Raw genomic sequence first — 23,215 nt, 5'->3', positions numbered from 1 at the left:
CCTACCAAAGGTGCATGCAAAAGTGTTTGCAGGATCAAATCGGCGGAATGTTCACGCATATGTGGATGATGTCGTTGTAAAAACCAAGGAGATGCCTACCCTCCTTGATGACTCGAGAGAAACCTTCACCAATCCGCGAAGATTCCGGATGAAGCTCAACCCGGCCAAGTGCACTTTCGGCGTGCCGACCGGCCAACTCCCGGGCTACCTCGTCTCTCAGCGAGGAATCGAAGCCAACCCGAGAAGATCAGCGCCATTGAGAAGATGGAGCTGCCGCAAGGCCTCAAGGACGTCCGTAAGTTCGCCGGCTGTCTCGGCTTCCTTGAGCCGCTTCGTCGCGCCGGCTGGGGGAGAAGGCACTGCCCCTATATCAGTTGATGAGGAAGGCGGACAAGTTCGTCTGGTCACCGCAGGCGGATGAAGCCTTCCGTGACTTAAAGCGCGTGCTCTCAACCGCGCCAATCCTCGCAACACCGGGTTCAATGGAGCCGATGCTGTTGTACATCGCAGCCACCAACCGAGTGGTTAGCGTTGTCCTGGTGGTGGAGCGCAAAGAAGCCGAAAACGAGAGCAGCTGGTCCAGCGCCCAGTCTACTACCTCAGCGAAGTGCTCTCCCAGTCGAAGCAAAACTACCCCCACTACCAGAAAGTCACCTACGGTGTCTACATGGCAGCCAAGAAGCTCAAGCATTACTTCCAAGAACATCCTATCCGGGTGGTTGCCACAGCGCCTCTGGCGGAAATCATCGGCAGCAAGGATGCCAACGGCCGAGTTGCCAAGTGGGCCCTGGAGCTAGCCGCCCACACCATCCTCTACGAGCCACGCACGCCCATCAAGTCGCAGATCCTCGCGGACTTCTTCGTCGACCGGGCTGAGATGCGACTGCGCCGCTGTGCCGGATTCCACACATTGGAAGATGCACTTCGACGGCTCGAAGATGCGTAACGGCTTGGGAGCCGGCATCGTCATCACCTCTCCCAAGGGAGACCGGCTGGACTACGTCCCGCAGATCCACTTCGCCGCATCCAACAATGTGGCGGAGTATGAAGCGCTCATACATGGGCTGAAGCTGGCCAAGGAGATTGGCGTGCGTCGCATACTTTGCTTCGGCGACTCCGACTTGGTTATACGAGCAAGCATCCGGCGGTGGGACGCGAAGGACGCCAACATGGCCTCGTACCGCTTCCATGTCCAGCAGCTATCCGGCTTCTTCGACGGCTGCGAATTCCACCATGTGCCACGAGCAAACAACGAGGCGGCTGACGCCTTGTCCAAGATTGGCTCAACCCGGCAAGCCATTCCGCCGGGTATCGCCTTGGCGGTTATCAAGAAGCCAGTCCATCATACCGTCACCGGATTCGGATTCAATATTCGTGCCGGCCGACCGGGGGCTGCTCGGCCGAACCCGGGGCTTCATCGCCCAAGTCGGGGGCTAACAAGCCGAACCCGCCGGCTACCATGCCGAACCCGGGGACTTCTCAGTCCAACCCGGGGGCTTCATCGCCACACTCGGGGGCCAGCAAGCCGAACCCGCCGGCTAGCAAGCCGAACCCGGCGACCATGCGGTCGAGCCGGAAGCTCCCACGCGAGGAGACCCCGTTGGTCAGGCGTATTCGAGATAAGATGCGTACCTTCATGGGCACAAGATTTCCTCTCCTACCTCACCGACGGTGTGCTGCTCGATGACGAGTCCAGGCCGGCAGATTGAGAGAAGGGCCAAGGCCTATACAATCATCAACCACGAGGCTGTACAAACGCAGCGTAAGTGGGGTGTTCCGACGGTGCGTCGAGCCGGCTGAAGGGATTGAACTCCTACGGGAAATCCATCGTGGCGAGTGCGGCCATCACGCCTCCTCCCGAGCCATAGTGGCCAAAGCCTTCCGGCACGGTTTTTGCTGGCCGACTGCGCTCGCAGACGCGAAGAACTGGTGAAGAAGTGTAACGGCTGCCAACGCTTCGCCAAGCAAAGGAACACGCCGGCTTCCGCCTTGAAGACCATCCCCATTACCGGCCATTTGCCGTATGGGGCTTGGATATGGTGGGCCCATTCAAAACAGCCCGAGGCGGCATGACTCATCTCTTGGTGATGATTGACAAGTTCACTAAGTGGATCGAGGCCAAGCCAATCAAGAAGCTCGGACGGCTCCACAGCCGTCACATTCCTCAAGGAAATAATCGTGAGATATGGCTACCCCGCATAGCATCATCACCGACAATGGCAGCAACTTCGCCGAAGGCATCTTCAAACGCTACTGCGGAGAGATGGGGATCCGGATGGACCTATCGTCCGTGGCGCACCCGGAAACCAACGGCCAAGTGGAGAAGGCTAACGGCTTGATCCTAGCCGGCATCCGGCCCAGGCTGGTGGAGCCGCTTGAGCGCTCAGCCGGCTGCTGGATTGAAGAGCTGCCCAGCGTCTCGTGGAGTCTGCGCACAACGCCAAACCGCTCGGTCGGGTTCACACCTTTCTTCCTCGTATACGGGGCCGAGCCGTCCTGCGATCGATATCGAGCACGACGCGCCAAGAATCAAGCTCTACAAGTAAGCCGAAGCCAAAGAAGCTCGCGAAGATGGAGTCGACCTGGTTGAAGAGGTCCGGCTGATGGCCGAGTCCAGGTCAACCGTATATCAGCAAAGCCTCCGTCGCTACCACAGCCGGAAGGTCAAGACCTTAGTATTCCGAGAAGGAGACCTAGTGCTCCGGCTGATCCAAATGGACATGCCGGACAGAGCATAAACTAGCATCCCCATGGGAGGGTCCCTTCATCGTGAGCAAGGCAGTAGGCAATGATTCCTACTATCTCATAGATGCCCAAGAGGCTAAGAAAAACAAGCCGGACAAGGCTGGCGAGGAGACTAAACGTCCCTGGAATGTCAGGTTACTCCGCCCATTTTACACATGAGAGCAGGAATGTATGTATCCCTTGTATCCCTTTTGTAAGCTATGAAAAAGCTTGCGCCAAGAGCGCCGTTTCCGACAAGTTTTTCGCGTACTTTACCTTGTTTCGCCAATTGGCTTGAACCTCTCACGCGGTCGGATCGGTAACGTGATCCGGTTTCCGACAGACCGGCTTCCGAACCGACTACGGACCGTAACCCGGCTGTCCGAGCTGGCGGGAGTAAGGCCTAGGGAGCCGGCACGCGAAAAACGACTAAGGGAAAGAGTAAAAGAGAATTGACTTGCAAATTTTCATAAAGTGTCGGATTGCCGAATCCAGCTCGTTCGGCTGAAATACGTCGGCCTCCCTCAGCGGCCCGCTCTTGATCCGGCGACGGATCGCAAGTCGGACGTACGACCGGCAAGAGCACAGCCAAAGAGTGGGGCGGATAGGAAAAAGCGAACAAGTCGAAAGAAATCAAGCCGGCACACAAATGATTAACAAACACATTAAAGTGTGCCTTAATAAAAGGATAATTATATTGTCTTACATATGCACCCGGCATCCCGGGGATTTGATAAATTGTCTTGGCAAAAGCAACAATCAAAAGACGAGTAAACTAAGCGCCGACTGGAGGAGCATCGTGGAGCCGGCTGCCGGGTCGTCCTCGAGCACGTCCTCCGCCTCCTCATCGTCCATGTACTCTCCATCGGACGGAGGAGGGTTCGGGTCCGCGACGAAGAGGGCCTTGTCGACGAACTCGGCGATGGCGGCTGACTCGAGCAAGGCGGGCGGCCTTGAGATCGGCGGGAGCTTGTCCTCCACGGCTGGCTCGCCGGAACTCAAGCTGCCCCAGGTCCACCTCGTTGTACCAAGAGAGGACGAAGGACAGCGCCATGTCGGCACCGGTGCGCGTGGCCGACTCCTTCCAGTCGAGGAAACGATCCGGCGCCCACTCCATCGCAGCGATGAGGCCAGAGATATCTTGCGGCGCCGCCTCTTCGAGCCACAGCATGGGCACCAGCTCTTCGGCCGCCTTCCGAAGCTCCCAGCCAAGCTTGGTGATGGGCTCGATGCGGGCACTCATGGACGCCAGGTGATCCTCCATGGAGAAATACTCCGAGCTGCCCTCGCCAGTCGCCTGCCTCCGGGACTCGCGCTCAACGCCAACAGCTGCCAAGGCCGCATCCTGCGTCTCTGGGAAGGCCGCTGCGGGAAGAAGCATGTCAGCAACCACCAAAAGCCGAAATAAGCTGAAAAATGCGAATTTTCGAAGTCCTAAAGTAAGCCTGGCGGCAGCCGGCACGAACCGACTGCCCCCAGCTCGAAGATGAAGAATAGCGAAAAAAGATAAGTTTCAGCTGCCGGCTACCAACCTAAGCCGGCAGCCGACAGCCGAAAGCCGGCAAAGGGAAGGAAACATAGAGGCACTCACCCGACAAGCCGCGATCAAGCGCGCCAATCCCCTCCGTCCGGCCGCTTGGCGGTGGCCGTCGGTCCGTGGACTTGGTGGTGACTTCCTCCCGAAGCGCAAGCCGTTGCCTCTCCACCTCGTCCGGCCGCCTCGCTCAGCTCCGCCGACTTCTCCTCCCCGTCCTTCTTAAGAGCAACAAGCTCCTTAAGGTGGTTCTGCTCCCACTGGCGCAGCCGCGTCGCCTCCGATCAGCCGGTTTAAGCTTGCGGGCGGCGGATCGGCCCGCCTCCTCGCTCACGGCGCACTGGTCGCGAGCGGCTCGGAGATCCGACTCCAGCTGCGGGACCTTGGCGGCTTCAACTGCAAGTCGGCCAGAAGGGAATGTCAGCCAACCAAGATTAGAAAGGAAACAAGACATCAAGTCGAAAGAAGCATAGAGCTTACCCTTGGCGGCTTCCAGCTCGCGGGCCAAGTCGGCCCGGTCCAGCTTGGCCTTGTGGTAGTGGGTCACGGCGCGGTTGTACAGAGCGGTGCGCCGATCCGCCACAGCCTAAGAAAAAAAGAAAAAGTTAGTCAATCAGGCGAAACCCGTGCCGGCTCCAAGCAGCCGGCCCATGCCTCGGAGGGCTACCAGGATAATATTCAGATCAAAAACAGTCGAAGCTTACCTTGCTGGCTTCCTCCACCTTGGCGACGTCGGCCCGCGGCCCCGGTTGCCATGGCCTTGGAGGTTGGCCTGCAGGGCCGGAGAAGAACATCTCCACCGATGCTTGGCCGGGGTTCCCCTCCCGGCTGGTCACCTCGTAGGAGTCGGCGCGGAGCCACGCCTGCTCCATGGTGGCAGCCCGAGCCGAGGGCCGGAGTCGGAGGCGGACGGCACCCGAAGAAGAAGTGCGCCCTTGGCCACGTGCAGGCCTTGCGGTGACGCCGTTGGGGTCCCCGTCCTCACCCGGCGCGCGCGAGTCGGCGCCCTCCGTGCGCACCGGCTCGTCGCTTGCCGGCTCCCGTCGGGCCGGCTCCGTCCGTCGTCGGCTGCGGTGGCGGCATCGCTCCGGGCGCAGCAGATGGCCCAGCCGGCCCAGTCGTCTCCGGCGCCTGAGGCGCCTCCTCCGGACTTTCGTCCAGCACCACCACGCTCGGCCTGGCCCCGGCTCCGATCGTGGGCGGCGCGGCCCTCCCGGCTCCGGTCCCGGTCGCAGGCGGTGCGGAGCTGCCGGCTCCGGCTCCGGTCGACGGCGGCATTCCCAGACCAGCCCCAGCAGCTGGGCCCAGAGGGCGAGTCCGGCCCGGGAACATGTCGTCCAACGTCGCCTGGCGAGTCGGCTCAACCCGCGTGCCGCGATCAGGCGCTGAGGCCAGCGGCACGGCGAAGGAAGGCGCCCCGCGGCGGGCGGCGGCGGTGTAGATGCGCGCGAGGAAGGCTGCGGCGTCCGCTCCCTCTCGCTGGCGGGGAAGCGGCGACACAACGCGCGGAGCTCCGCCGGGAGCCGCCGCCCGGGCAAACTTGATAGGGGCCCTAGCCGGATAAACGGAGAGATAATAAGTACAAAAGTAAGGAAAGAAAAGGAATCAAACAAGAAAAAGAGAGAAAGAACTCACCCGGCCTTCTCCGGGACCATCTTCGGCTGCAGCCGGCGCCGCTTCTTCGCCTTCGCCTCCAAGGCGGCGGTGGAGCCGGCTCGCTTCGTGCCCTTGGGCGCCGAGTCGCGGTGGTGCTTGGCGGCCTCGTACGCAGAGGCACGGCGGGGATGGGCCCCGTGCCGGACGTCGCCGGCTCCACCTCCTCCTCCTGCTGCTCTGGTGAAGGGGGCGGATTGTGCTCCCCCTGGCCGCCTAGATCAGGCGCCTGCGGCAGGTCGTCGTCGCCGGCATGCTCGCCGGCTTGGTCGGCCGGATCGACGAGATCCGGCGTCCACCTCTTCGTCGCCAGGTCGCCGTCCTCGGCGGTCTGGCGCTCAAAAGCTAGAAAGACAGGAAAAACATGAACATATGACAAGCCGGAAGTCGGCGTAAGAAAAAGGAAGTCGGCCTCGCAGCCGCAAGCCGGAAAATGGCAGAGACATGAGACTTACCCGCGCCGGCGGATGCTCCCTGTCGCGAGGCACCAGCCCGTAGCTCCAGCTCTCCGTCGGGGTTCGCCTTGGTGATGTGGTTCACCCGGCTGGCCACCTGGGCCTTGTTGAGCGGCGCCTTGGACGTCCGGTTCGGATCGAACCGGCCGGACATGTGCCCGATCTTGTGGGAGCGCATCTGGAGCGGCAGCACCCGGCGCTCGGCGATGGTGCAGAGGAGATCCTCGGCGGTCAGCCCGCCATCAGTGGCTGTCGCCAGGAAGTCCCACAGCAGGTTCACCTCGGCGTTCGGATCCGTCGAGCGAGCGTTGTGGCTCCAATTGATCCGGCCGACTGGAGGAGCCGGGTTGAACTCCGGCAAATTGATCCGGTCGACGAGCGCCCCGTCGTTGCGCACGTAGAAGAATGACATCTGCCAATTCTTCACCGAGTCGACGGTGGGGATTTTGGGGAAAGGCGTACCGGGCCGGGTGTAGATCGAGGCGGCGCCACAGGCCCGCAGTCGGCCCTCGGTGGTCTGGGCCTTCAAGTAGAAGAGCCGGCTCCAGAAGTCGATGTCGGGCCACAGGCCGGCGTAGGCCTCCATGAACGCGACGTAGCAGCTCAGGAGGACGCACGCGTTGGCCGGCAGGTGGTGCGGCTGAAGACCAAAATGGTCGAGGAACCGCCGGAAGAATGTTGAAGCCGGCAAGCCCAGCCCGCGGTCGAGGTGCGCGCCGAAAACGACGCGCTCGCCGGGCTCCGGCTTGGGCTCCAACTCCCCGCCGGGCGCCCGCGTAATCACCGACCGCGGGACTCGCCGGAGGCGCACCAGGCGCTCGATGTCGTCCTCGCGCATGTAGGAGCCCCTCCATGATCCGCTGGGGGACGCCATTGACGAGGTCGAAGAAGAAGAAGATGACCAAGAAAGGCGGAACGGCGAGGAAGAACCTTGCGACCGCGGCGGCGACAGCGGCGGCTGCGGACGCTCCGTCGAGACGCGCGGCCCCGTGGCGTCGGATTGGTGGGGCGGCGGCGGCGGAACGGTGGAGTTTCGGTCGCCGGAGTTCGCCAGCGGAGGACGTTCGCCGGAGCAGCGAGGAGCTTGGGCGCGCGGAGAGCGACGGAGGCAGGAGCGCGAGGAAGGAAAAGTGGGCAAGTGCCGCCTCGGTACCCTCCCCCGCGGCATTTATAGCCTCCTGCCGCGGGCGGTTGGCCTCCAAGTGGCGTTCGTGGGCCACGCCGCCCGGATCTTCTGCGCATTAACGTCGCCCACGACCGCTACCGTTACCGGAAACTGCCACACCACGTCGCCCACTACCGCACCAGATCCGGAGGGACATTGATGTGACCAGACGAACCGACAGCCAGGCCAGGCGTCAGACCGGTCAAGTCGGGCGCAGGACCCGAGGCGGCGGAGACTCCGGCGCGCAGCAAGCCGGAGCCGGACAAAAAGTTCCACTCGAACCAAAACTCTTCAGCAAGGCGGAGGCGCCATCAAATCTTGCGAGAAAGCAAAAACTACACAAGTGTAAAAAGCTGCCGGCTAGAAGCAGCCGGCAAAAACGAGCCGGATGAGGGCGCAGCCGGCTGAAAGGAAATCCTCAGTCGGCCCCTCCAAGTGCCGTCAAATATATTCAAGAAGCCAGGAAAACCTGCCTAGGTCCTTCTAAACGCAGGACCTTGCCGGCTTCGGGGGCTAATGTCGGGGAAGACCCCGGGTAGGGCAATGGACGCGGAGCGGCCGGCTGGCCACCGGCGCGGCTCGCGGCAAAGGCCGGCCGAGGAGCAGCCGGCCGGCGCCGTGGCCGGCTGGTCCGGAAGCCGGCTGGCTCCAGGTCCTAGTCGGCCCGGCTACGGCCGCCAATGCTGTAGGCGGGCCGGCTTCTACAAGCCATATCCGACTGGGGGTCAGTGCCTCAGACCGACTCGAGGCTGGCGAGTCTTGCACTGGAAGGAACCGGGTTGGTGATCCGGGTTCCCAAAGTCCACGCTGACTTCATCTTCCGTAAAGCGCGGGGCACCGTGGAGCAATAGTGCCACGCGCCGGACAGGCCATCATGGCTTACCACGCGCCGTACGAGGCTACGGTGGCCGACGGCGACAGAGACACCTCCTCTCCATACCGCCGACCTGGGCAGCCGGATGGGACAGGCCACGACGCCTCAACGGCTCCCGACGTCACCGCCTCGGGAAGGAGCGGAAGCCGAGCCGGCCAAGCCGGCCGATGAGACTATAGGGTCTTATATGTAAAGTGCCGGTGCCTATATAAGCCGCACTACCCTCTCGTGCGGGGACGATCGAACACTTATTGCTTTCACCTACCTACAGCGCTGCCCGTGAGAGAGACCATCGTCTCCCTTAGCCTCTCGTGGCCAGCCGGATACAGCTCTAGGAGCACCATTGTACCGTGTGATTACCATATACACTCATAGCAGGAGTAGAGGTTTTACCTCCACCGGAGGGCCTCGAACCTGGGTACGTCGCCGTGTCGCTCGTGCCCATACCCGCTTCCGGATACCGCCGTGAGATCTCTCAGGAGCCCCTTCGATCAGCCACCCTATGGCATATGCCGTGACGATACCACGACAGCCCTGTAAGCCACCTCTCCCCTATATAAGGAGAGGGGGCAGCCCATCGTAGAAGGGACGCGCATGAATACAGAACAACTTGTACTGAGAAACTTGTAGCCTGTTGAGATCAATAAAGATGGTGATCTAGAGCGAGTTCTTCCTTATGTCTTTCTTCTTGAACCTCTAGCCTTGGCTAAGTTCTTGAGGAAACCATCCGGAAGTTCATCCCATCTAATCACAAACCCTCCGCCGAATCCTCTTGCGTCCATTCGGCCCCAATCTAAGCCATCCTATGGCATCTGTCTGTTCACCACGACGACATCCTCCGCGGATGGTCCCTGCCGCCGCCGCTGATAGAACTACCTGTGGCCGTGGCCCGTGGGCACTCGCATGGAGCAGGGGAGCGGTGGAAGAAGAAGATGCTCGAACTGGGCGTTATCCACTCTTCGATTCCCTTTTGACCTGCTGGTCCAAGGCTTCAAAGCGGTGCCGACACAGGCTGTGGGCCAAAGGCCTTACATGCCACGCTCATGTTAATAAATAACATGCTGATTAATTACTAATTATTAGGCGTTGTGTAGAGTAGTCCTTCTAATCTAGGAAAGCTCCATATCTGCCACGTATCCGTATTCGTACGTAGTACTTTAGGAACTTCAGTTCGTCTGTCGCACAGTAAATTTATATTCTAGACCTCATGTCTACTCGAATATGAAATATGACATGTTATTTATATATGTGCCTGTAGCATATTCTAACATGTCTATTCGGTACAACAATTTCATTTTATTTATTTATTTTTGCATTTGAAATTCAATTTTGTGCAAAATTCTCATTAATAAAATATGAGACTAAAAAAAATGTGACTATCTAGAATCATATTTGCGAATCACAAGGTAATGGCATCTACTGTACAAATACAGATTATCCATTACTGTAAGGTATATTCATTTGTCATTACGATGAATGATTATCTTCAAAGTGCTCTTCCAAATATATTGAAGTCAAAGTATAACATAGGGTACTAGATTGGCGTCTACTGACATACGTCAGATTATGCTTCCTAGTACTGAGAGATGTACTCCATAAAATGGAGATTATCTACAATGTGTTAACTTGAAATTCGAAGATCTACACATATTTGTTTCTAAAGCATCAGCTTAAAATTGTTCCTCTAGAACAAAATTGTTGTTTACCAAAATAATTTTACTATCAAGTAAAATTAATAAAATACATGGTCACAAATGCAGAAAAATGGCTGGCATCAATAAGAAAGAATTTGAAGAACTACAAGTTGATGGAAGTAACTATTTATCATGGGCCATGGATATGAAAATAAATTTGACTGGACGTAACCTTGGCCCTTGCATTGCCACACCCCCTGAAAATGCTCCAGAAATACCATAAGTGGTAAAGTATGTGGCATTGCATTTCAGAAGGCACCACCTCCACCCTGATTTAAAAACTGAATATCTGATGGAAGAGGACCCACTAGCTTTATGGAACTCCCTAAAGGAGAGATATGACCAACAAAGAGCAGTAATGTTGCAGGAAGCCCAGAGAGAATGGTCTCTCATAAGGTTCCAGGACTTTAAGTCTGTGGCTGCATATAATTCTGCAGTGCATAAGATTAATTCCAAACTGAGATTTTGCAATAAGCAAGTTTCGGACGAGGACTTAATAGAGAAAACCTTATGCACTTTCCACCCTCGATGAGGATATTGCAACAGCGAGATCGTCAACGAAATACACAAAGTATTCTGAGCTTATATACACATTACTTCAGGCTGAGAAGCATGATGAACTTCTCACGGAAAATCACAATGCTCGCCCAACGGGCGCCATGCCAATCCCTGAAGCACATGCTAATGCTCATTTTACTAGTAAACTTGGAAACCATAAAAGGAACTTCCGAAAATTTAAGGGAAGGTGGAAACTGAACGATGGTCAAAAGACCAACGGTCCATCTAAGGGGAATGGTCATTTCAATAAAAATAACCAAAATGACAACTCTCAAACTTGTCAAAGGTGTGGATGTACGAATCATCGTACTAATGAATGCAGTATGCCCGAACACCTCGTGGAACTATACATGAAGTATGGCAAAGAAGTCAAACAAGTTCATGGAAACAAAGCTGAAGCTCACTTCAACGACATACAAGACAACTCTCAAGTTGGTCCATCTCAAAGTTCTATTGAAGAATTCGAGCCAAAGGACGATATCATCCTCGATGAAGACATGCTTGTGGACTACACCCAAGATGTTTTTGGAGACCTCAATTAAACTCCATAAACACTTGATGTCATTTAGCCATTAAATTACTACAAAATGTTATATTGTATAACAATAAGTAGAATAAAGTCTATCAGACTATGTAAAAAGTCTATCAGACTATGTATATTGTATTATGTGAATCAGACATAATACTGTAATGTATTTATATTTGATATTTGTAACATAAATACTATGTTGGTGAATATGAATAAATATATATTCTATACATTCTATTTTATTTACGGGTAACAATCCGATGAAAAAAAAATCATATTTAAGTGAGTGGTACCACCACTACTATCATTTTTAAGGGAAACAAAACATTTCCAAACTCTTACTAAGAGTAAGGACGATGTTATGACCGTAAATAGGCATAACAGAACAATTATTGGTTCCTAAAGAACCATATTCATACTCCCTATATGTACTATTATTGTAGTTCAGAATGCACTCTTGTGTTCTGATTATACCTTTATTCGGATTATGTCATACATACATAAAACCCTTACCTTATGTTACAAGATAATTTTCAAAACCTTGATAAATTCAAGACTTGGCAAGATTGCCTTGATCATCCTGGAATAGGTATGATAAGAAAATTATTAACAATTATGTTGGTCACAACTTAAAAGTTGCAAATCTCAAGTCATCAGACTTTATGTGCACCACATGTGCCATGAGAAAAATAATTTTAAAGCTCTCTCACCTTAAAATTACAATGACCACTTATACATATTCTTAATATACCAACATCTTGTTGTAGACCTGCGGTCTTACGTGCGCAGATCTATTCTAGATCATTCCAACTACATATCATATTGCTTCCCCTTGCAGTAAGTACGTGGAATTGAAACAAGTATTTCCTATCTGCGATATTTTGGTTCTTACCAATATCACCACTCCAGCGTATAGGATCTATGTGAGATATTATTATTTATTTATTATCCGTCAATCATGAATATCTCAAGCTCCTATCAGGAGAATAGCTTATAACCCGTACGCTGATTACACTTAATATAAGGACATTTTCGGCATTGGGGGAGATTCGTACCACAAAGAATGCCGATAAATTACAAATGCCATCAGACATTCAGTCCTCATATTCACGTACTTAAAAACAGAACATAAAAGTTCAATATATTTGCAACACATTGCAAATTTGCCACATACATTTACTTATGACAAAGACGTCATGAAATTACATTATGCATGCATGCAATGTGCCATAAAATAGTGGAAGTATCTCGTACCACCATTATTCTCCCCAAATGAGAGCATTAGGGGGAGAAACATGGTCACATGAGAAATTAGTTCTCATATGTATCCGCGGAAATAGAGGAAATTATCTCCTCAACTAGTAAATGTAGTTCAACCTCAAGTTGAATAAAACATAACGGATGCTCATCATCCAAACCCAACATAAATGTGCACACTATTTGAAATGTTGGGAAATCGAAACACCTTGACTCCATTGTTATGGGAAATCACGCGGAGTTAAAAAGATGTAAATATTATTTCCACAATTTTTCTTGATTCAACATAATCATATAACATAAAGACTACATTTGTCGATAAATATTTATTCTTAGATTGCTAAACCTTTAGGGCCCTGAACCAAAATCCATGGTAGAGTGCCTCATGCACTCATATATTGGTTCAACTAGAAGGAGGCAATTAAATAAGAATAGCACTCGCTCAACAAGAGAGAGGTATTTACCACAGTAATAGACTCTCCTCATAGTCATCTTCCCTCTTGGAACACAAGTGACTTTTCGTTCATAACGAAAACAATGAGGTGGTGAGAAAGCGAGGCTTGTAGCACAAAGGGTTCACGCAGAGACCCGACATCGATTATGATGTAACATACCCTCTTGGTATAAGTGGAATTACGTTTCGATATCAATATTATTGGCAGTTCAAAAAAACTATCCATGCAGTTGATAGGCGCGGTGATTTCATACTCATATGGATCACTCATCTTGGATATCTATATGAATGTCCAAGAACAATCACAACATATATTGTGTAAAAAAATATTCAAAAGTCACTCCATGAATTAATAAAGTCGAAGATTGTGTGGTACAATCCACTATGGGAGTTCCCTATTCAAAAGGATACTCAGATAAGATTGCATACATTTAGTTGTTAAGAAAATCCCTCCCTGGATTCTACATGACCTATGTATATGCCGATGATTTTATCATCAGAGTCTATTCAATACATAATGTGTTCGCAATCATATCTAGACGGATATTATGTAGTTCAGATTCAACAGAATCATCTACCATTATCTATCAAGATAATAGCATTTGTATTACTCAAATGCATATGATTTCTATATAGAACAATATTGAAAATGAATGCAAAGTTCAGGGGGAGAAAACTCCTATAACTGAACTTATTAATTATCATCTGATAAATAAAAAATATTGTACTCTCTTCCTTATGAGTTTTCCAACGGATTGCTCATATAGGTTTTAATGAGACAATAATATACCCATGGTATATCAAAATTTCTATATTTTCTTCTTATATTTTCCCACAGGATTTAGGAAGATATAAGACTATACAAGATCAAAGATTCTCAAGATTTCAAGATCGGAGAACATCAAGATCAGACAAGGGAATTCCAGCTCTCAAGATTATAAAGGACATCGTTTGTCCAAGGGGAGTGTTAGGAATAAGTTAGCGTCATATTTAGGCTAAGTGAGCAAGTTAGGATTGTGTTAGTAATAACTGCCAGCAGTTGCCTTATTCTAGCGTTGTCCAAACGCCAACTTCTCCGAAGGGTTGCTATGCCTATTCGGAAGGGACGCGTACTGTAACCGACATTGTAAAAGACGCCTGTTCAGATACTATATAAGGCCTGAACAGTACATCAATGAGATCATCCATTTTCACTTCACTCTCTCTCGCTTCTCTCGTTTCTTCACAGGCACTTCTTGAGGCATGGGCGGGACTTACCGTCCCTGTTGCCCGGGCGGCTGCCCGGGCTTCTCTTCCCCACGTCTCTGTAACGAAGCTGCCAGCACAGTGTAAAGATTGACTCGATCGTGTGGTTTGCCCGGGCTACTCCAGCAACGAGAGAAAATATTGGGCCAGGATTGCTCTAAATGCCAGTCCAGCCTTTGTCTTGGCCCATTGGTCATGTTGCTCCACGCCATGCCCAAACGGCCGAACTGATCGGTCCCTGGAAAAAATCCCCAATCGACGTTCTCACTTCCCAGTTCGTGAAACCCTCCTCTGGTCGTGACTCGTGAGCTCGTCCAAGGTCGCAATCTTCTATCTCATGACGACGGCGCCCCCTTCTGGTTCCGGCGACGGCGAGCCTGCGAGGCTGCGAGGCCACGAGCCAGCGACGCCCAAAGCTACGGTGATGGCGTCCGGCAACGTCGGCGAGCCTAGCGCCGCGCAGCCCGCGAGCGGCCGCCGTAAGCGGAAGCGAGGCAGCGGCGTTCCAGCGAGTTCGGCGACCGGGAGGGACGAGGCTACTCCGGCGAGCGGCGGTTCGAACCAGGGTCGGCGGACTGGCTCAATCTCGTCGGCTACCAGAAGAAGACAACTAGGTATGAATTTCTTCCCAGATTTTTATTTTACCACTGTTGATTGTATGGTATCTAAATTGTTGAAATGAACTTGAAGAGCTTATTGTTGAACAAAAAATTGTTTAAATTTCAGAAATGACAAACTTTTTGGTTGACAGAAGAAGCTTACCACAACAAGAAGGTCCACAACCGCAAGCACATGGGGAAAATGAGGTGGAGATGCATGTTTTTAATCCAGATGATATAGTCTGTGATCCTTCGACAACAAATTAATGATGGGAAAATCTAACTAGAAGCGCCGCACCAGGGTTCCGTGCGTCGGGAGTCGTGATTAGCAAAAGCACATCGCGCCCCTTAGGAACGAATCACATTCACATTTATCTCCTCGCGGCCTTATCCCTCCGCCACGTTGCTCTCAACCGCTCACTCACTCTCGCCTCCGTTTCTACACAACGCGTTCCTCTCAACCACTCATTCTCTCTTCTCTCTCTGGACCATCAGCGCCGCGCGGAGAGGCCGAAGAGGCGTCAGAGCGGAGGAAGCTGCCGCCGGTGAGGATGCAGCGGGACGCCGCCGGCGAGTGCTGGGAGGAAGCGCTCATCTGTAGGGAGGAGATGTCATCGAAGAGCGCAGCGCGGAGGCCGGCGCCGGCGTCGAACTGCCGGGAACACGTCGAGCTGGGCTCCAGCAGAGTGGCGGGCTTCCGTGGCGGCGCCGGACATGGTCGCGTGCCGACGCCGGAAAGGCTCCCGCGGCGGAGGGCAGGGGGCTTCCGCGACGGCGCCGGAAAGGCTCGGGGCCCGCGACGGCGCCGGACAGGGTCGTGCCGTCGAGGGAGACTGCCGCCGCCACGAACGCGCCGGAGGAGGCCGCCGCCGTCGGGATGCCCGTCGAGGGAGGCCGCCGCCATTGAGCTGCCCGTCGAGGGAGGTCGCCTACGCCGAGAAAGCGCTGGGAGGCCGCCGCCGTCGAGGAGGCCGCCGTCGTTGGGCACGCGCCGGTTGAGGTCTCCGCCGCTGGGCAGTCCTCGAGGGAGGCCGCCGCTGGGCACGATTGTGGCATGCACGCGATGAGGAGTCCACGGCCGACCTGTTGCTTAGCTAAGTTTCCTATCTCCATGACGATGGTGTGGAGGGTTTCTGCAATTAGGATAGCTGAATCCAGCATCTACTACTGGTAGTAGGCAAAATTTAATCTGGCAATTGTCAGTACTAATCTAGCAGCTAGGTAAAATTAATCTGGCAATCAGTTGTGCTATAATGCTATTCTGGCAGCTAGATAAAATTAACCTGGCAATCATTGGTGTTAATCTGGCAGCTAGGTAAAATCGACCTGCTAATCGGTTAGTACTAAACCCGTTAGCTAGGTAAATCTAACCTGGCAAGCAGTCAGTACTAATATGGCAGCTAAGTAAAACTAGCATGGCAGTCAGTCAGTACTAAATTACTAATATGGCAGCTAAGTAAAACTAATATGGCAGTCGAAATGTAAATTTAATCTGGCAATCATGTATATGTGAGATGATAAGTGTATCTTATACTGCAAGTTGTTCTAGTGATTTCGAGTACTAGTGTGATTCCTTGATTAGTTGATCTAGGGAAAGTCACTTGATTTTTTTTTTTTTTGCGAATAGGACACTGGCATTAAAAGAAACACCGAACAGTACAAAGTAGCTCAAGAAAAACGAAAATTACAATGAGATCCTTGAGAAGCCCTTCATCTTCAGCCTCTATACCGTGTCGACGGCGCGCCGCCGCTGCCGCTCCTCCCTGAGCCAGCCTGACGTTGTTGATTGCGGACGGGAAGTCGCCGAACGGATCGAAAAGACCACATCCGTCCCAGAGACGAAGAAGTAGGATGAACTGCCGATGAAGCTCCTTGACGATCCGAAGATCCCCACAGCCAGACAAAATCCTCGAAGACCACACCATACCCACAAGCTTCTCGACGTCGCCGTCGAGATGGGGTTGAAGCCTGGAAAATATTATTGCACGAGGCGCCGCCACCACCACCTGAGCACTGCCCCTACAAACAAAAGCCCTAAAGACGGGAAACGAAGCTCCCAAAACTGGGAAACGGAGCCCTCCCGCCGACGAGGGCCGCGATCTGCCCCACCTCCATGGCCCGAAGGCCACAGAGGCGGCCAGATCGGAGGCGGCCGCCCACGGGAGGCAGTTAACCCTAATCGCCTGAGGCCACGAGCGAAGGGGAACGGATTAGTTTGGGAATTGAATCGGATGGTCTGTGCAACCTGCTCTAGCTTGCAGCCTTTTGTCATATTTGCCGGGCCATGCGGGAGGGCAATCATCAAATTTTCACTTTACATCACCTCACGTGGGGTCACATCGTGTCACAGATGGTGGTCATGTGCCGCAGGGTGGAGAAAGCGGAACTTTTTTTGAAGTACTACTGCCGCCGCACGGATTGAAGTTTGTGCGGCGCCGCCGGGTAGCACAGCCCATTAATGATTACCATCTGGATGTTCAAGACCAAGTGAGAAGAGCATATCTTTTGAAGGGTCCAACACAACCAATTGTGAACTTTCATAAGAAGGGATCAAGGGGGTTTTCAAAAGATTGGTATCACAAGTATGATTGGATAGAATATAGTGAGTCTCAACATAAGGCGTATTGTTTTCATTACTTTCTCTTTAAGCAAATTGGAAGTACACAACGCTTTGGTCATGAAGTCTTCACCAAAACCGGTTTTAATGATTGGAAACATGCTTACAAAGCTTTGCCCGACCATATTGGAGGCATAAGTAGTGACCACAATAATGCAAGATTAAATTGTGATGCTTTTCGCAATCAAAGACAAAGTGTGTCTAGCAAACTATCTCGTGCAACGAAGAAGTCCGAAGAACTTTATAAAGTCCATTTGACCTCGTCAATGAGTTGTGCTAGATTTCTCATTGTTGGTCAAGGCTTGTCCTTTCGTGGCCATAATGAATCTCTTGGTTCATTGAACATGGGAAACTTTCGTGAGATGGTTGAATGGTATAAAGGGAAGGATGACAAGGTAAAGCATGCTTATGGGCATGGTAGAAATTGCAAGATGGTTTCTCCAAAAATTCAAAAGGATCTTTCCAAGTGTTGCGCACAAGAAGTCACCAAAGTAATAATGGGAGAAATTGGTGAAAAGAAGTTCTCCGTTCTTATTGATGAGTCACGTGATATATCCGTGAAAGAGCAAATGGCGGTAATGTTGAGGTTAGTAGATAGTACTTCATTATTCCATTTCCATATTGTTCCATTTCCCTATTGTTCCATTTGTCTATTGTTCCATACTTTCATTTAACCTTTAGGAATCATGCTGTTGTAGGTATGTGAGCAAGGAAGGAAAGGTTGTGCAACGATTTCTTTCTATAAATCATGTCCGTGAGACTACATCGGAGGCACTAAAGGTAGCTCTTCTTGGTATTCTAGATCATCACAAGCTATCTATTCATAGAACACGAGGGCAAAGTTATGATGGGGCGTCAAATATGAGAGGTGAATTTAATGGACTACAAAAGAAGATCTTAGAAGAGAATCCTTATGCTTTCTATGTTCATTGTTTTGCCCACCGCTTACAATTGGTTGTTGTCTCTGTTGCTCAATCTTGCTCATCCATTCATGATTTCTTTGAGTACACTTCCTTGATTGTGAACACATCAAGTGCATCTTGCAAAAGAAGGGATGTTCTTACGGAAGAACATCATCAAAATTTATTGGATATGCTTGAGAGGGGTGAGCTATCTAGTGGAAGAGGTTTGAATCAAGAAACAAATCTCACTAGACCCGGGGATACAAGGTGGGGTTCACATTATACAACTTTGCTTCGTTTGGACAATATGTGGTTGGCAACATTAAAAGTACTTCGTTTGGTCAATGATGAGAGTCGTGGACTATCACAAGGGCGGGTTTAATTGAGAAGATGGAGGACTTCAAATTTGCTTTTATTTTGAAGCTTATGATATAGTTGCTTGCTATCACAAATGAGCTCTCACATGTCTTGCAAAGTAAGGATCTAAATATTGTTCATGCAATGGAACTAGTTAAGGATGTGAAAAATCGGTTAGTATCCATGAGAGAAAGTGGTTGGGAGGCCTTATTTGATGAAGTGCAACAATTTTGCATTGCCAAGGGTATTCCGGTGCCACATATGGATGAGCAAGTACCGGTTCGAGGTCGTTCAAGGCTTGATGGGATGACATACACTAAGCTTCATTTGTACAAAGTTGAGATTTTCTATGTTGCCCTTGACAAGATATGTGTTGAGATGAACCACCGCTTTTTTGAAGCTTCAAATGAGGCATTAGATTGCTTCTATTGCCTCAATCCGAAGAACTCTTTCTCAATGTTTGATGTGGAGAAGCTTGTTCGCTTATCTACCATATACCATGCGGACTTCTCTAATGGTGATCGTACAACCATAAGAGGGCAACTTGAGACTTACATTCACAATGTGAGAATCCACTCCGCCTTCTCTACTCGCGGGGATCTTGAAAATTTGGCTATGAAGATGGTTGAAACGGAGAAACATTTGGTTTTTCCATTGGTGTACAAACTTATTGAGTTGGCTTTGATATTACCGGTGTCAACGGCATCCGTTGAGAGGGCTTTCTCGGCATTGAAGATAATCAAGTCAAAATTACGTAACAAGATGAAGAATGATTGGTTCAATGACTTGATGATATGTTACACGGAGCGGGAGATATTTAAGGAACTTGATAGTGATGATATTGCTAAACGGTTCCAAGCGATGAAGACAAGGAAAGGACATCTACCTAAAAGGCTTAATCCTAGTTAGGACATGATTGACGGCATGCATTTGGACACGGTGCATTTGGACATGTGTTTGGACAAGCTTTTGGGGTCAAGCATTCAAGTTTTGATATTGTGTAGTACCGATGACCATTTGAGCTTTATGGTTCATCGTTGTAAATGTTAAAAATCTCGTATTTAGTAAAATCTCGTATTTAGTAATGAATATTTCCATGTGCTATTATGCATTTTTATGTACGATGTCCATCTTTATCCATGAAACCTCTTGTTGAGGGTTTATTTTCCTTGTCGAATGTCTATGTTAGTTGATGTGTATGCGATTTTTTTTTGTCACACTTCAGCCTGCCCAGGCTTTGAAAAATTTCTGGGTCCGCCTAGTGGAGGTGACCTGGACCAGCGACTATTTAATTCAATTCTCTTCCATATGTTGTCTTGACTGATTTGATCTCTCAGATATGCTCTCACATTGTTCGCGAAACACACAACTTGCCCATTGCCCATCGCTGCAGATGCCGGAGCACGGATTAATTTTATTTCTGTGTGTGGTTAGAGCATATAAAGTTTTGTTTTGCTCAGAACATATACAAACGCTTAGATGCAGATAGATTTTTCATGAATTATTCTACACACAGAAAATGTCAACGAAGTGGGTACGCTTTGTTAGATCAATTATTTAAATGTACCTTTTACTTTGCACTGATTAAATTACAAAGTTTCTTCAGCTAGCTAATATGCTTGTGGTACAAGTTTATTTTATTTGATGTGACGCGGGTTTGGTGGGGCCTTGCATTCTAATCTTCTTAGAATTAACTATGTTTATCATGAATAGGAGAAAATATAACCACCATCGCTGATGGTGACAAAGAGATGAAGTGTCAATATTGATGATTTGCAGGAGTGCATGAGTATGTTTCTCCCGGTGCAACGCATCGGACAATTTTCCTAGTATACTATAAAGGACCATAAAAAGAGGAAGAAAAAAAACAGAGACGATCAAGTTACACGTTTTATAGTCTGTGTTGGCACGTAATAATTAATTAACAAGAGACCTATCCTTCGGTTGAAAATAAAATAAGAAGTCGGTGACCTACTACGACCACGACCGATCGTGTGTGCAGATGGTGTGCAGCCCTTGATGCATCATCCAATTAACCTGATGTTCCCGATCAACCTTCCGCGATCAATCTATCTCGCGCGATCACGGTACGTTCAGTCTCTGGTGGCGTAGAACTAGTCTGTCAATAAAACGTGACAAGCCTAAGCAACCGATAACGTGATTTTGCACCTTCTGAAGAAGTACTAAACAACGTGATCCTGCGCAAATTTCCTTCTCAATAAATTCAGTCGCAAGAAAGTTTAAGCACCCACTTTTGACCCTTTGGAACGACCGGTCGTTTTATAGTGCAGAACTGGATATATATTGTGAAAGAAACACATAGACGTACGTACGTTTCGATAGCTAGTCTCGTCTCTCATGGGCACCTGGTATTACCCTGCCGTTTTATCTAGGCATGCAGGTGCCCCGTGTACATCTGTCGCAGTAGTGTAACCGCGGCAATCGATCCAGCCGGGTCCCGCTCGATCGATTTTCAAATCTCACGGACCTGCAGGTACGAAACGTACAACGAGTAAGTGACATGGAGAAACGCCGGCCGGCGATCGATCTAAACAGCCACGAACTTAACTTGAGTGTAACGTATCAAGTTAACTCTATCGATCTAACCCCCGACGAAAACGGCTATAAATACCTCGCCTTCGCTTCTCTTCACCCAGCGAAGACACACACCGTGTTCTTAACTAGTTCAGTGAAGCGAGCCATGGTTTTCAGGATCGCCACCATGTCCTCTCTTCTGGTCGTCCTCGTCGTGCTGCTGCTCTCACGTAGCGGCACGGGTGACGCGGCGCGGCACCTGGCGGAGTACCCGCAGGCAGCGCCACTGCCCAAACCCGACGTGCTGCCGAAGCCTGAACCGGCCGCGCCGCTGCCTAGCGCACCAGAGGTGCTGCCCAAGCCTGAGCTGCCGGGCCCTCTGCCCACGCCAGAGGTGCTGCCAAAGCCGGAGCTACCGCCGCTGCCCATACCGGAGGTGGCACCGACGTTGCCGGGGGATCCGTTTCTGCCCCTGCCTGATGTGGAACCGAAGCCGGAGCTGCCACCACTGCCCATTGGTGAGATCCCACCTGTGCCGGTGTTGCCTCCACTCCCGGTAGGCGAGCTTCCACCGGAGCCTGTGCTGCCACCACTCCCGATAGGTGAGCTTCCACCGAAGCCGGAGCCCGAACTGCCACCAAAGACGGAAGAGCCACCCAAGCCTGTGTTGCCGCCACTCCCAACAGGTGAGCTTCCACCGAAGCCGGAGCCCGAACTGCCACCGAAGACGGAGGAGCCACCGAAGCCGGTGTTGCCGCCACTACCGGCAGGCGAGCTTCCACCGAAGCCGGAGCCCGAACTGCCACCGAAGACGGAGGAGCCACCGAAGCCGGTGATGCCGCCACTACCCGCAGGCGAGCTTCCACCGAAACCAGAGCCCAAGCTGCCACCGAAGACCGAGGAGCCACCAAAGCCGGTGTTGCCGCCACTACCCGCAGACGAGCTTCCACCAAAACCAGAGCCCAAGCTGCCACCCAAGACCGAGGAGCCACCAAAGCCGGTGTTGCCGCCACTACCCGCAGGCGAGCTTCCACCGAAGCCAGAGCCAGAGCTGCCACCCAAGACAAAGGAGCCACCGAAGCCGGTGTTGCCGCCGCTTCCCACAGGTGATCTTCCACCGAAGCCAGAGCCAGAGCTGCCACCCAAGACAGAAGAACCGCCCAAGCTAGTGGTTCCGCCACTCCCGGCTGGTGAGCTTCCACCGAAGCCGGAGCCTGAACTGCCACCAAAGACAGAAGAGCCACCGAAGCCGGTGCTTCCACCACTCCCGGCAGGCGAACTTCCACCAAAGCCTGAGCCCGAGCTACCACCGAAGCCAGTATTGCCGCCACTCCCATCAGGTGAACTTCCACCAAAGCCAGAGCCTGAATTGCCACCGAAGAAAGAAGAGCCACCGAAGCCGGTACTTTCGCCACCCCTGGCATGCGAGCTTTCACCAAAGCCACAGCCAGAGCTGCCACCGAAGAAAGAAGAGCCACCGAAGCCCGTGCTTCTGCCACCCCCGGCAGGTGAGCTTCCACCGAAGCCACAACCCGAGTTACCACCGAAGAAAGAAGAGCCGCCCAAGCCGGAGCTACCACCACTGCCACCCGGTGAGCTTCCACCCAAGCCCGAGGCGGAGTTTCCACCAAAACCATGATGCGTTCAACCACCGAGGTTTCCATGCCTCATGATATGTTGGGGTATTCATATGCATACATGTGTTCATATTCATCCGTTTGATCTGCACTTGACTGTTGCCGTGAACTAGTTCACACATACATACTGTTTTCAGAGGTTTTCTTGATCATTTCCTTGTATATACGTGTCTAATAAATGGATTTCCGTCCATATGTATATATAAATTTCTTTGTCACTTTATGAGCATCTCGCTTGATTCTCACATGTAATATCCGTTCGAATACTCAATGCACGTTCGATTGTACATACATTGCGTACTTTCTCCGTCTAGAAACAAGTGACTTGGATTTATCTAGATTCATATCTATCTAAATGATAAACGTGTTAAATATATACACACGTTGATAAGATCGAAACGGAGGAAGTATTAGATAGTTGCTTTT

The 23,215-nt window shown here is 51.4% G+C and overlaps 1 protein-coding gene across 1 annotated transcript; it reads left to right on the top strand.

The window, feature by feature from the left end:
* The first annotated feature begins 21,284 nt into the window (after window positions 1-21,284).
* On the top strand, window positions 21,285-23,001 carry LOC124676548 (basic proline-rich protein-like). Its single transcript, XM_047212589.1, has one exon. It carries the CDS (start codon window positions 21,319-21,321, stop codon window positions 22,789-22,791), a length of 1,473 nt encoding a protein of 490 aa, XP_047068545.1. The 5' UTR covers window positions 21,285-21,318; the 3' UTR covers window positions 22,792-23,001.
* The last annotated feature ends 214 nt before the right edge of the window (window positions 23,002-23,215 follow it).

The sequence above is a fragment of the Lolium rigidum genome, chromosome 7 (genome assembly GCF_022539505.1).
Source record: "Lolium rigidum isolate FL_2022 chromosome 7, APGP_CSIRO_Lrig_0.1, whole genome shotgun sequence".
NCBI classification, from domain to species: domain Eukaryota; kingdom Viridiplantae; phylum Streptophyta; class Magnoliopsida; order Poales; family Poaceae; genus Lolium; species Lolium rigidum.
This window is presented reverse-complemented; position numbering and strand designations above follow the sequence as displayed.